The 15465-nt window shown below is 33.6% G+C and overlaps 1 protein-coding gene across 1 annotated transcript in view; it reads right to left on the reverse strand.

Moving 5' to 3' along the window:
- ganabb (glucosidase II alpha subunit b) overlaps window positions 1-15465 on the reverse strand; it is a 34584-nt gene that overhangs the window by 18483 nt on the left and 636 nt on the right. Inside the window, exons 2-11 of the mRNA XM_056471998.1 lie at window positions 13928-14029; window positions 13108-13216; window positions 11206-11333; window positions 8711-8890; window positions 7019-7091; window positions 6729-6810; window positions 4907-5003; window positions 4650-4830; window positions 2824-2977; window positions 887-1122 (exon numbers count right to left, since the gene is read on the reverse strand). Of these exons, the coding sequence (XP_056327973.1) occupies window positions 887-1122; window positions 2824-2977; window positions 4650-4830; window positions 4907-5003; window positions 6729-6810; window positions 7019-7091; window positions 8711-8890; window positions 11206-11333; window positions 13108-13216; window positions 13928-14029 (1342 nt within the window). The remainder of the gene's footprint in view (window positions 1-886; window positions 1123-2823; window positions 2978-4649; window positions 4831-4906; window positions 5004-6728; window positions 6811-7018; window positions 7092-8710; window positions 8891-11205; window positions 11334-13107; window positions 13217-13927; window positions 14030-15465) is intronic.

Consider the following 15465-nt stretch of genomic DNA (forward strand, 5'->3'; position numbering starts at 1 on the left):
TCCTTTTTAAGACTTTTTAAAAAGTCCTTCTCAGAATATTTTCTGAAAGTTCTAATCAGTATCAAACCTTTAATTTAATAAACAGTTGTTAATTAACAGTTGTAGTTAAATCAATGGAGCATGCAACAGAAACAAAGCTTGAAATAAATTACGCGGTTGTTTTCAGCAACAATCTTCAGCCACTGTTTAAATGAGGCTTTCTCTAACCAGGAGTACGCAAACTTACATTTTCCCATTAAGCCGTCTGTTTCACTCTATGGTTTCGCTATATGTGGAGAGCGTCACATCACCTTCCTGTGTTTGCCCAAAATTGTGACATCACCCCAGAGGAGCTTGGCCGGACACACCCCTGCCCGAACCAATTGCGTCGATCGAGCAGGTCGTTGTTATTATTAGGAGAAAAATAAAATTACTTTTGCTTTTTTGGAGTCAAACACTTTGGACAATGCTTGAACAAAATTTAAGACCTCGTAAAAACACTATTAAGACTTTTCAATACCTTTTAAGGGCCTTCATTTTCCTCATAATTGATTTATCAACTTTTATTTCTTTTTAAGACCCCGCAAACACCCTGTTACCTTTGGCAAGTGTGAAAACTCTAATGGCAGACGGCTGCTTCTCACTCAGGGCTGTTTATGCTAATGAGCAGGACTTTCCCCCTCTGATGAGAAGCATGAAGGGAGAATGTCAATCAAAGTGTTTCTGCAGACAGTGTTTAAACCCCTTATAAAAGTGAGTTTTGCATAATAGGTCCCCTTTATTAAATTCCTTTATTAATTCCCAAAACTTTTAAACCTCCATGATAAAACTTCCTTGATCTGTGGAAACCCTGTCAAACAAAAAAACAAGAAAACATTCAGTATTTTTACGAGCAACAGTGTCTGACCTTGCGTCTCTTGTCCATCAGGCCCTGCAGCATCTCTTTTGGCTCAGGGAACTTGTGTGGGTCCCAGGTGAAGTAGCGCTTGCCATCTGCATGCTCAATGTCCAGCCAAATGAAGTCATAAGGGATGTCATGCTGGTCAAAACCCTCGTCCACAGACTTCACATCGTCTTGATCATTGTAATTCCAGCGGCACTGGTGATACGCCAGACTGGCAAGGGGAGGGAAGGACTGTGTGCCTAGAGGGAAGAAAAACACATGCACACACACAAGTGTTAAACACAATCTGTGCTTAATATGTAAATTGTGAGATCCCGGAACAGATCGGGGTAACAGAGCCGGCTTGTTACCAGAAAGTGAAAGACCGAGGGGGGTGGGGGTTTGGAGATGGGGAGTTTGGGTCACGGAGGAAAGTGAAGAGGATTAGGGAGTCGCGGAAGAAAGTGAACAGCGGAGGAGTAGAGCAGAGCGGGGCAAGGTTGAAAAATGAGGTGCTGGCACAAATTAAGCCCCGATCACAATACATACTTAAATAGTTGATGCCAATATACAGTTAGATCCATAAATATTTGGACATAGACACAATTCTAACATTTTTGGCTCTATACACAAACACAATTGATTTGAAATGAAACGAACAAGATGTGGTTTAACTGCAGACTGTCAGCTTTACTTTGAGGGTATTTACGTCTAAATCAGGTGAACGGTGTAGGAATTATAACAGTTTGCATATATGCCTCCCACTTGTCAAGGGTCCAAAAGTAATTGGACAGAATAATAACCAAGAATCAAACTTTCATTTTTTTATTACTTGGGTGAAAATACAAACATCTAATAAATGAAATTAGTTACTTATTAACGTTATTAAAAATGACAAGTAAATAATACAATAAAGTATGAAAACATAAAAGCTGTAGCTTTAAAATAATTGTAAAAAGTACATGACTTCATGCAGAAATCTGTTTAATCTCATGAGTCTGCTGCGCTTTCATAGTAAATGCAATTTCTGATTTAGTTATGCATTTTAATAAATCTCACTCTCTAAACTTAAATCACATTATGTACTTGATCAGTATTTAAATGAATAATGAATGGGTTACATAAACAGAAAAAGAGCAACCTCTGTGTATAATCTATGCCAATGATTACACTTCAGTTCAACTGTACTGACTGAGTGTAATTTGTCTATACTGCACAATCAAATCTCTTATTTAGATTGCGTTATACTTTACTCAATGCCAGCAGTTCCATAATAACAAAAATACTGGCAGGTGCGTGTAATATTAAACACACACACACACAACATTAACAATATTTTTTTGTTGAGTGTGTCTTAGACCTATCAAGGACAGATAAATATGAAAACTACCAGTAGGTGGCAGCAAATCCATCTTAACGCATCAGTCATTGACATGTACATAAACTATTCAAACAGTTGACATATTTAAATGGAAAGCAAGTGGCTCAATCCAACAATCTCACACATCTATACTAAATAGAAAGTTTAAAACATTACTTGACAAAACAGTTTGAATTCAAAAAAGCAACTAAAAAAAATAGGAAGAAGCCACATGGTGAATGTAGCACAACCATAATCTATTTATACTATGTATTATGCATGATTTTAGTTATTGTTTAATAATTATTTATTTAAAATAAGAACAAACTTTCTTTATGAATAAATCACTGACTCAAATGATTAATTCAAAAAGAGATTAACTCAGGAATTAAACACTGCTTCAGCTTGTTCTTCGTTGTTAAAAAACATTTTGCTTAAAAAAAAAAAAAAAAAAAAAAAAGGATAGTGTCTAAATCTTAAATGTCAGCTTGTGCATCCTTAAAACAACATTTACCATATTATAAGGAGGGGGGTGATATTTATCATCTACCATATGAATGTACTGTTGGTGTAGTTAAGAGCTCATCTGTGGCTCATTTACCTGCGAGAGAGGCATACTGAGAGAAAACGTCTGATGGTTTGGGCCCGAGCATGATAAACACATCAATGATGCCGCTCTCAGAGATCCAGCGGACGTCTGTCTGTGGCGTCTCACTGGAGCCTTGAACAAAGTCCAGCATCTTACCAAACACGGTCTGAAAGGAAAAGAGGAAATTATAAAATACACTAAAATAAGAGATTATCATCTAGAGATTCTAACTTTTGAACAGTAATATATATATATATATATATGGGCCAAAGACAAGATGTCACGTTTAGTTTGAGAAAAACTTTTGAGATTTTCAAAATGCGTCACTATACTCTCTTAAATTGATGCTGAACATGGTTTTTAACAGCAGACGACGCTCTGGGCTAGTTTTCAGCAGTAGACAGAGTTCTAGACTAGGTTTTAAAATTAGCAAATGGCGATCAAGGTAGAATTTTAACAACGCTTGGCACTCAAGGCTAGATTTTAACATCAGCAGATGGTGCTCAAGGGCTAGTTTTTAACAGCATATGGTGCTCAAGGGCTAGTTTTTAAATCAGCAGAAGGCTCTCAAGGCTAGTTTTTAAATCAGCAGAAGGCTCTCAAGGCTAGTTTTTAAATCAGCAGAAGGCTCTCAAGGCTAGTTTTTAAATCAGCAGGTGGCTCTCAAGGCTAGATTTTAAACAGCAGGTGGCGCTCAAGGGCTAGATTTTTAACAGCAGGTGGCGCTCTGTGCTAGATTTTTAACCCGCGAATGGCGCTCTGGGCTGGTTTTTAACCCGCGAATGGCGCTCTGGGCTGGTTTTTAACCCGCGAATGGCCATTTGGGCTGGTTTTTAACCCGCGAATGGCGCTCTGGGCTGGTTTTTAACCCGCGAATGGCGCTCTGGGCTGGTTTTTAACCCGCGAATGGCGCTCTGGGCTGGTTTTTCAACCCGGGAATGGTGCTCTGGGCTGGTTTTTAACCCACGAATGGCGCTCTGGGCTGGTTTTTAACCCGCGAATGGCGCTCTGGGCTGGTTTTTAATCCGCGGCTGGTTTTTAACCCACGAATGGCGCTCTGGGCTGGTTTTTAATTCGCGGCGGATTTTTAATCCGCGAATGGCGCTCTAGGCAGATTTTTAATCCGCGAATGGCGCTCTAGGCGGATTTTTAATCCGCGAATGGCGCTTGAATGGCGCTCTAGGCGGATTTTTGTGCATTCAGATGAGTCAGTTAAATTGGCTTTTTATATCAATGATTAATGCAATTTCACACTGAACATTTGTAATTCACTTCACTTATGCAAGCAGAGCGTGGCTCTTTGTAAAGCAGACAGCGCCACCTGTCTAAAAAGTAATCTCGAAATCCATTTGAGAGATGTATTGATTTTTTTTAAATTCTTTATAAATAAATGTCATAAATGTTCATAAATGTCCATCTTAAACTAAATGCGGCATCACATTTTATGTACAAAAATTGAAGAAACAATCCAATCCTGGCCTCTACATGTTGATCACATCCTAATTTATTATATTATGAATGATTTAAAACTTCTTGCTGGCAAATGAGTTGGACCCAGTGGTTTGAACTATAGTGACAGAGTATGCAGATATAAAATGACTAGTTTACTAATACTAATAGACTGATTAGTATTTTGCATCTGCACTGTGAACCTTAAATGCAATCTTACAAAGTATCATCTCATCATTCTTATACTCAATGTGCCTGAACATTCACTTTAATTCAATTCACCTTTATTTGTATAGCGCTTTTTACAATGTAGATGGTGTCAAAGCAGCTTCACGTAAAGATCATAATAACATATTTAATATTTTCACTTTCACAGTTATTTTCTTTACCTTTCCCGCTGTATTAGAACTGATGTCCACCCAGGTCTCAGCAGCATTAAGCCAGAAAATGCCCATAGTTCTCTGAGTGTTATGAGCAATCATAACGGGTACGGATCCATATAAGGCCATAGGGTTATAGAGCTCATACTGAAACACATCTAGGTTATACAACCTGTATGGATCACCACCACTAGAGAAAAAAAAAATCATTATTGCATTCTAGCCTCACAGATCAGTCATTTCTATGTGTAAAGAAGTGATCTTACTCTGTAGTTTTGAGTTTTAGGTTGTCTGCATGCTCTGGTATGCCATATACATGTTCAACACCCGGCAAGGAGAAGTCTAAACTTATTGATGTCGGGCCTGTGGAAAGATTTGGGGAAAAAAAAAAAAAAAAAAAAGAAGAAGAAAAATCAACATATATAATGCTCCTTAGAAATACTACTACTATTATTATTACTACTACTACTACTACTAATAATAATAATAATAATAATAATAATGATGTGACGCTTTTAAAGGTCTCATGAGGCGTTTTGAAATGTGCATTTTTATTCAATGTTTGACGTAATCTCAAAAGAAACCCAAAGAGAGAGTGGGACATAGAGTAGCTTCTCCCCTTTTTAAAAACAGCCAATAGCATTTTGTTTTATCACAGCTCTGCCAGTGAGAGTGGTTGAGCTCAAGTGCCTCAAATAAAAAGCAAACGAGAAGCATCTTGAAGGGGGCAGGGCATGTCACACACTAGAGAGCATTTGATCGGTGAAGATAAAATGAAAAAATGTAATGTGTTGACATGAATAAAACCATTGTCCAGTTGGGCAGAAGTGATAAACTATAAGCTTTACATGTTAATATCAGTTTTATATGTTCTAAATGCGAATTTTGACACTGTTTTGGAGCACACTAGATTATACATATCCTAAAAATGAATATACTGACACTAACATGTGAAAAACTTCATTTTAACTTCATGGGACCTTTAAGTTTAAATATTAACATTCCATTACTGTGAGAATTAGGACCACGTGATGAAAATTTTTGGTTTCGTTGTGCTTTAACTTTAGTTAATTATGCTTAAGTAATATATATATATATATATATATATATATATATATATATATATATATATATATATATATATATATATATATATATATATATATATATATATATATATATATATATATATATATATATATAAACATATACACACACACGCACACACATACATACATACACACATACATACATACATACATACATACATACATACATACATATAAGATTAAGGGTAAGACTCTCATTTTTAATGGGTAACAATATGATAAAAACTTTAGATGGAGTCATCTAATTAAGCTTAATTAAAACTTCAAATATCTTTTGTAAGAAGGTCAAGGTGCTCTAGGATTGGCCAGCCCAGTCACCAGACATGAACATTATTGAGCATATCTGGGGTAAGATAAAGGAGAAGGCATTGAAGATGAATACAAAGAATCTTGATGAACTCTGGGAGTCCTGCAAGAACGCTTTCTTTGCCATTCCAGATGACTTTATTAATAAGTTATTTGAGTCATTGCAGAGATGTACAGATGCAGTCCTCCAAGCTCATGGGAGTGAAACACAATATTCATTCTTTTTCCTCTGCACCATGACTTTATATTCTAAACTGGACATTATTTCTGTTAAGTGACACGACTTGTGTCTAAACAAAGTCAGACCTTACTGTCCTAATGAAATAATTAAAAATCGAGGCATGATCATATTTTATTTTGGTAAAATAAGTGTAATCTAGAGGCCTTTGCCTTTCATGTGAGCCACTTCTGATACCAAATGATCAACTAGAAGTCAAGTTAGTATTTGTTGTTACCAAAACATGGATAGGTGACAAGACTTTTGTCAGGTAGTGTATACACTCAGACACATACAATTTGCAGTCTCTTTGCTGGGAAATCAGAACTAACTTCTTGTAATTAACAAGTTAACAGGCTACCTTATAAAAGGAACAAAGTAAAAACTTTCTGTTTCAGTAGGAAGCACCAATAAGACAGTGGTTTTATGGGACTTTTAAGTGACATCAGTTCATACCGTTTGGTTTGGTATCTGCATGAGCTTTAAATGACTCATCCCACAAACCGTCTTCATCTTTATCATTCTCTCCATCTTCATCCTATTGTGTGGAGACAAAAAAAAGCTAGTTTTACTTCAGGTTTTAGTTCTCAGAGTCAGGCTGATGACGATGGAGTCATGTTCTGTTTAGTTATTATGTTACTTTATCACATGTCATTGTTGCATAACTACTCCATACAGCTGCTAAACCGGTCGGGTGCATTTTAAGAGACATCACTGAATCAGACTGGAGTGTTATTTTCACTGACCTTTTCTCCTTCATCTTGCTGCTGATCTGCTTCTGCGCTTTCTTTAACTTCAGCACCGTCTGGTTGAGCTTGCCTGTGATTGCACACACAGGAGAATAAGAATGATGAATGTAATGTAATGAATGTAGATTCATTTACAAAATGCATAATTATAATAAATACATAAAATTAAAGAAAAAAACTTACATAAATAAAAATGAATAAAACTAAAAATACATAAAGAAAAAAAATACATGAATAAAAATTAATAATTAATAAATAAAAATAAAACATATATAGATGGATACAAATAAATATATAAAAAGTAAATACATAAATAAAAATAAATAATTAATTCATAAAAATAAATAAACATAAATATAAATACATCAAAATAAATGATTAATAAATAAAAATAAATGAATGCATAAATAAAAATTAATAATTAATAAATAAAAATTAATAAAACAATAAAATAAATAAATAAAAATAAATACATAAATAACTAAAAATTAATAAATATAAATAAAAATAAATAATAAATAAAAATAAATAAATAGATAAAAATAAATAAATATATAAATATAAATACATCAAAATAAATGATTAATAAATAAAATAAATGAACGAATAACTAAAAATGAATAATTAATAAATAAAAATAAATAAAATAAAATGAAATAAATAAAAATAAATACATAAATAAATAAATATAAATAAACAAATAAAAATAAATAATAAATAAATATTAAATAAATAAATAAAAATAAAGAAAAATAAATAAATAAATAAAAATAAATACATACATAAATAACAAAAAATAAATATATATATAAATATAAACACATCAAAATAAATTAAATAAATAAAATAAATGATGCATTAATAAAAATTAATAAATAAAAATAAATAAATAGATAAATAACTAAAAATAAATAAATATAAACATAAATAAAAATAAATAATAAATAAAAATTAAATAAATAAATAAAAATAAATAGATAAAAATAAATAAATATATAAAAATACTTAAAAAATAATTATTAAAAGATAAATAAATAAAGTATATAAAGAAAAATTAATAAATAAAAATTAACAAATAAAAATAATCAATAAAATAAATAAATAATTAATTAATAAAAATAAACAAATAAATAAATTTAAACAAATACATAAATATAAATAAATACATAAAAAAATACATAATTAAATACATTTCAACCTGAGTGAATGACATTTTTATTAGCACTACCATTCAAAAGTCAGTGAGATGTTTAAATATATACTGTATTAAAAATTTATTTTAAGGTGAAACTATTCATTTAATTACTTTTTACAATACTTTTAACATTAATTATTATACTTACTACATTGTTATGGTTACAATGTAGATTATGTTTAGAATTATTAGCATGCAATTATGCATAATTAGTTGCAAGTTCTATAGTATTGCGATAACAAGGACAATTAAAATAAAGTGTATTGATGGTTTTCCAATGACTTGCCTAATAAACCAAGTTAAACCTTTAAAATTACACTTCAAGCTAAATACTAATATCATGCAAAATAACTAATAAAATCTAATAGCAAAGACAAAATAAATAAATTATTAGACATTAGTTAAAAAAAGGAATAAACACACATTGCTTCCATTGTGTTGATGTGCTTCATCCATATACTTCTTAACTACCAAATCATAGCATCAGCACTTACGTGTCCTTACGGAGCCGCAGATGCTCAAAGGCTAGAAGGCCGCGAGAGTTGAGGGACAGCAGCACCTCCGGCCCCTCCATGATGTCCAGTCGAAAGGGACGAGCGCTCACAATCAGCCTCTGACTCTCGGCTCCCAGAGATAACACAAGGCCATTATCATCCTGAGACAGCACTGAGAGACTGAAAGAAAGAGAAGAGAAGAGAGAAACCGAGGTTATTCAGAGGCGCACAATAAATCATGCATGTGTCGATTAACTGAAGCTATGTTTCCATGCACTTATTTTCATGCACATTTTAGAATATGGCATTAAAGAGCCCCTATTAAGGGTTTTCTCTTTAATGTAGTGTGTAACAGCTCTAAGTGAAGTGAAATATCCAGCTAAGGCTTAAATCCGAAAGTGCACCATGTTTAAAATGATTGATTCATCTATAAAAGAGTAGACTCAGAGTGGTTCACACGAAATGTCTTGGTAACAAGTCTTTAGCCCTGTTGGCGTGACGTCCATACGGAACTCAAGCCACGCCCATTTGTTAACACGGTAAAATTGAAACCCTCGGCCAAAAACACTGTAGAAAGAAGAACAAGATGACAAACACTGTAGCAGACCCCAGTCGCGAAGACGCTGTGCTCTGAAGTGTGAGGGAAAGTTGGTGTTATTTTCCCTACCCAAAGATCAGAGTCAGTGGATGAAGTTCATTTCTGCAAAACTACCTTAGCATATAGCCCCAGCCTTGTGCTGTATTCGCATCATTTTTCTGACGAGCGCTTCAGCAATCTACACGCTTACAACGAGGATTCATCGGTGGCCATTTGTTAAAAGAAGTCTCAGAAAAGACTGTTGATGTGTGGGACTTTGTCAGAGCTTGACAGGTACTTTATCAGTACACAGTTCATAGATCAGTTTCTTCCTCCATTTCACAAGTGTAAGTAGGTGCAACTAAAATGGCTGCCTCCTTGTTTTCTCTAGCTTGCAAATTATGTATTTAATTGTGTTTTGTTACTTGTAACCGCTCCACACGGCTTGTAGTGTATCTGGTGAACTCGTTATATTCTTCTCTTCCTGTCTAAATACTGTCCTATCTAATAAAGGCAAAAAGGCCAAAAATAAATCTTTAAAAAATAATAATAAATAAAATTCCTACATTAATTGTATGTGTGAGCTTTGTATAAAGAAACCGTTTGGGGATATTTTCCAGGATATTTACACGAGACCAAGAGTGCATTTTAAACATTAAAATAGCATCACACGGAAAAAAAACGTTTATGTCCACTAAGAAGAATAGAGACGCTTAACGAAATAAACCACATATCATATATAATGAAGCCGTATCAATGCATATTTCCTGCCAGCCCTGTGTAAACTATGGCAAGCAGAGTTTATTTGTTTACATATTTATTTATATCATTAGATGGCGGAGTGCAAGATCAGTATATTAATAAACTTGAAAGAAATGCTTAATATTACATGAAGTTTCTGTTACTGTATTCAAACTAAGATAAAGGAATCAGATCTTTAAGGTTTAAAGTGATATGATGAATTGGACTTATATACTGTTATTCCACACTAACTGGACATATACTGTTCTTCCACATTTGAGAAATATAAATCACAGTAACTTACGATTTTTAATACTGACACTGAAGAATGTTATCTTCTTAGAATTGAGAAGCTCTTGTTTATCTTCAAGTAAAATAAAAATATATAGTGTTCCCAAACCAAATGAAAACAACTCTTATTACTCAAATTGTGAAAATATGGACTTGTATGGTTCTTCGTCTCAAGGCCTCAATTGTGTTTATTCATAAAATGAAGACTATACAGAGTTATTTTAGATTTGATAGATGAATTTCTGTATTTCAATATTGTTAGATTCCACTGAAAACCAACATTTTTACAATATTTCTTTTATATATTTGGTCTTTTTATTTAATTTTGATATTTTTGGATATTTCAGATGCACTCATCTGAAAATCCTCTCAATCAATATTAAATTATGAATTTGTTCCAAACAGTTACTTAAGTCATATTGTGAAATTATATTCATATCGCAATATATAAAAAAAATAATAAATTAAAAAAAAAAAAAAAAAAAACCCACACAAATATATTTCCTGTCAGTTTTTTCTAATATCGTGCACTCCTAATTATTATCTCCAGAACTGACTTGAGCATCTACACTCACCAAGAGCGTCTCAAAGCTCTCAAAGCTGCCACACATTCATTATGTTTTGTCTTCTGAGGTGCAAGTTAGTTATTACATAAGAAAAAAGGCCCACATTAGCTTCTACCAAAGCAATTCTCATTGTTCTTATAAATATTTGGCGCCAGTTTATCAGGGAGTGACGATTTTTTTTCTCTTTGACTGACTGGATGGTAACTGTGCTTTATTAGCAAATGTTTTATGCAATATTACAGTTTTTGCGCATATATCTACTTTGTATCTTTGGATGGAAACAGCTTGTGTCTGTGGTCTAGGATCAGAAACACACTCACGGCTCAGTCGGAGGATCTGCTATGAGCACATCTGGCACCTCAAAGCGTGGCTTCAGAGGCTTCAGCTCATTTATCTTCACCCGCGTCATATTGCCCTGCAGTCTGTAGAGCTCCAGCAGCAGGTGAACCTGCGAGAAATCAGACAACATCAGATACATTATCCTAGGGCCCACTAAAGTCAAGTCACTTTAATTTCTATAAAAATAACTTACGAGTGGGCGCAGCCATTTGAATCATTTTGGCTCGAAACATCCGGTCTCATTCACTTCCATTCATTTTTAGACGTTAAAAACAGCTTGTTTGGCTGCTTGGTGTTGAAAACTGATATTTTCTTATTATATTAATCTACTTTGTCTGTATTGTCATGCAAACACTTGTTTGTAGAGAAGTAGTTTGACCGTTTTTTGCCGTTTATTATTCCTAGTCATTTTTCCCATAGGCAACTGAATTGGAAGTTCTAAAACAATCGCAAAAACACGCACACTTTCGCATTGAAAAATAAGGTCAATACAATGTACAGTTGAAAGCTAAATTATTAACCTCCCTTAAAAATTTCATTAAAAATAAATTATATATATATATATATATATATATATATATATATATATATATATATATATATACACATATACATACACATACACATACACACACACACACACACACACACAGTTGAAGTCAGAATTAGTCCCCCTTTTACTTTTTTAAAATATTTCCCAAATTATGTTTAACTGAGCAAGGAAATTTTCTTATTTCAGCTCAAATAAAAGCAGAGGACTGCAGTTTGACAAATATTGCAGCTGTTGGACAACAATGTACTTTTGAGGGTTTTTAGGTGAGAACGTAGTTGTTTAGATTGCAACTATGTTGTTTATTTATAAGGATTGTGTCTATTTATATATTTATAATTTGGAGATTTAGCAGGCCAGATTTGGCGGCCAGCCTGCCATACTGAGCAGAGCAACGACAATTGAAGTTCCGCCACAAGATGGCAACAGAGACTGCAAAATCCTTATGGGAAAAAAAACAGCATTTTTTCAGCGTACGTTTCAAACTACAGCTGAACAAATCAAGAACAGAACAGGTAAGTGACATTCTAAGTCGATATCTCTCTTTTGTATGTTGTAGTGCTGTATTTACACCTTACAGTAATCTGGTAGTGTTCGGGGTCAATTATTGTGATCTCCCGATTGCAAAAGGGAAATACTGGGAAATCTCTGTAGACTGATGGCATTTAATGCTGTTCAGCCTTATAATCTTAAAATGTGAGCAAAATCACCTGCTTTGTCATCATTTTCACTTGAAAATCATTCAAATACTAACGTTAGTTCTAAAGTGGCGTTGGTTTCTGCTGTTCTGATCATCAGCAGCGGAGGTGAATAAACAGCAGAAGTAGTTCCTCTTACAAAAGGGTTTTTGAGCCTCTCCGTGTTTGATTTTCTTTTTTATATACACAATTATGCTGTCGAAATGTTGTATAAATGCAATATCACACTCATAGCAGTGCAATGTGGCTGTATATCGTCACTGGTGGGACACCACTGCTATGTATATATATATATATATATATATATATATATATATATATATATATATATACACATAATAAAAAAATCTGTGAAAAATTCCTTGCTCTGCTAAATCCAATATCAGATGACATCTACTGACAATGATTACCTCAGTTGCTGATTATGTGCCTTATTCAGTGTTAGTTTCAGTTCAGTTTCCTTTATTTTGTCATTCAAAACATCATAGTAGATGTAATGCAGAACTAAATAAATATATAATATAAACCAATTTAAAAAGGAATGAATTCAATACTTAAATATATTATTGCAGTTACAATAGTTATGATATGTGACATATGTGATATGTGATTTTACCAGTGTGAGTTTGACAGACCTTGTTGTTATCATTGATGAGCTGGAGGGTCAGTCGTGAGTCACTGAGCTCCAAAGTGTCCAGAAGAGCTCGATATGGAGACTGACCGGGTTTGAGCGCCCGCTGACGTCTATGAACAAGCACAGAGAGAGAGAAAAATCATTGTCAAACATTATCTAACATACCACAACACAGTACGGGGCTGGACGTTTAAGCTTCTTTTTAATAACACAGCAAGCTTTTAACTTCTGTCATTTTAGAAAAAGTCTACCTGGGTGGGGGTGAGGATTCAGGGTTGTTTTTTGATATAGTCATATGCTGTATGCTCTCTATATTAAACAATAACTGAAATAATAAAAACAATTGTTCACAAAAAAGAAATAGGGCTGGGCCGATAAACTATTATATCGAACCGAAATAAAATTTATGCCAATAACAATGATAAGCTCTGCACTTTTTTACTCTATATTTAGATCTAAGAGCCAAACACACAGCAGAAATGTGCAACAATGAGAACTTTCAGTATGTTGATATTAGAGATACACCGAATTTTCGGCCACCAAAAATTATCAGCCACCAAAAACACGTTATGCTATATAATGGACCCTCTAATTTTTGTGGCTTCAGTCATTGTTGGGGTACTCTTTTAAGCCTGGAAGCATTAACAACGTATATCGAAATATATACCGTTACTGTTCGGTATGGAAAATAATTTATTGAGATTGCATTTTCGCCATATCGCCCAGCCCTAAATTGAAAAGATTGATAATTGCATGGAATTAATCTTCGAGAAGATTTTGCTAGTACTTGACACATTAGATTAAAAGGATAACCAACATACTTGCAGAAGGAACTCTGATCACAAGTTTTAAAGCTTCCCCGATCCACAGCAAATGCGCTGCTGAAAAACAGAGACACACAGAGCACAGACAGCAGCCCCATCCTGAAAATAAGATTGGAGAGAGTTCAGATCAGATTACCGGCATGGATCATGTTTAAGTAATGAGTGAGCTGATAACTATAAGTGTGAGTGATACGTTCACTTCCTTATTTACCACCCTTAAGGATCACTTTCATGACCGAGATTAAAACCCCCAGGCACCTATTGAGGTAAAGTTGGTTTTACATCCGCACATTCGTTCACTTTCACAGTCCCCATTTTGTTTACTATGGTACTTTGAATATTCAGTCTGAAATCGCTTCAAAGTATGACTTTAAAACAACATTAGCACTATTTAATTGACTGAACAATGTATTTTGATAGCCATTGGTTGCTAATTTGATTTCCCCGTTTACCGTGCTGAAAAAAAAAACTGCTTAGCCTCCAAGAGGTTGAGTGTCCACATTTTAGCTCTTAAGTGGCTATTTAAAATACATCATATCAAAAGATGATACTTAGATTTTTATTCTAATTAGGTTCTAATAAGCCCAAATAGCAAAGAGAAATAAAAAAATGCATATATAATAAGGAGAATGTCCAAATGTGCGAATATAAAACAAACTTTAACCATATAAAGCACCTAAATATATTTTTCACAGTGGCTTTCAAGTTTTTCCTCATTTATGCTATCACAATAACCTGTGGTGTAAAAAAAACCTCAAGACTATTTTAGGCTAGTGCTACAAATGGGGTAAGCCTAAAACTGCACAAAATGTACATTTCTGTAACACATGAAAAAATACTATAGTAACTTTTAGTACATAAACATAATAGTGTTTTTGAGCCATAGAGTAAAGTGCTTGAATTGATCTTTTGTTGAAATTCTGTATTAGATATGGTAATAAAACAACTACATCAATATAACAGATTAATATTGTAGTTTCTACAACTGCAGTCTTAGTATTACAACACAATCACAGTTTACTGTAGTAAAATCAGTCCACTAGTAAACCTACAAAACAAAGTGTTATAAATATAACATATAAGGTGAAATACATTTTATTATCGTATGGCTCACAAACACTTTTACATAGCATCCACCACAAACTACGATAGTATTTTCGTGTGGTTATTTTGGCCTTATTAGCATTGGAAGCTAATGCAACCCAATAGAGCCATTTAGCCAACCGTGTAGTCATTTACTATCATTCAGAGCAACATCAAACATTTGTTTTAGCTGCAAAACAACCAAATTTTCTCCAAGTATAATGAATTGACCTGCAGTATTTTAAAGAGATGACAGGAAAAAATACTACCCACGATGAAAGAGAGATCAGAGTCCACTTACAGGAGGAGTGTGACAAAAGTAAATCAAGTACCTCACTTATAAAATCAAATCTTTGCTAATAGAACATAAATGTGAAGAAATGAGAAAGCTATGAATGTTTATAAGTGGCATTTTAATTTATCTGAACAGAAGTTTATCACCCTGCCCGTGA

Source organism: Danio aesculapii, chromosome 14 (genome assembly GCF_903798145.1).
Source record: "Danio aesculapii chromosome 14, fDanAes4.1, whole genome shotgun sequence".
NCBI lineage: Eukaryota > Metazoa > Chordata > Actinopteri > Cypriniformes > Danionidae > Danio > Danio aesculapii.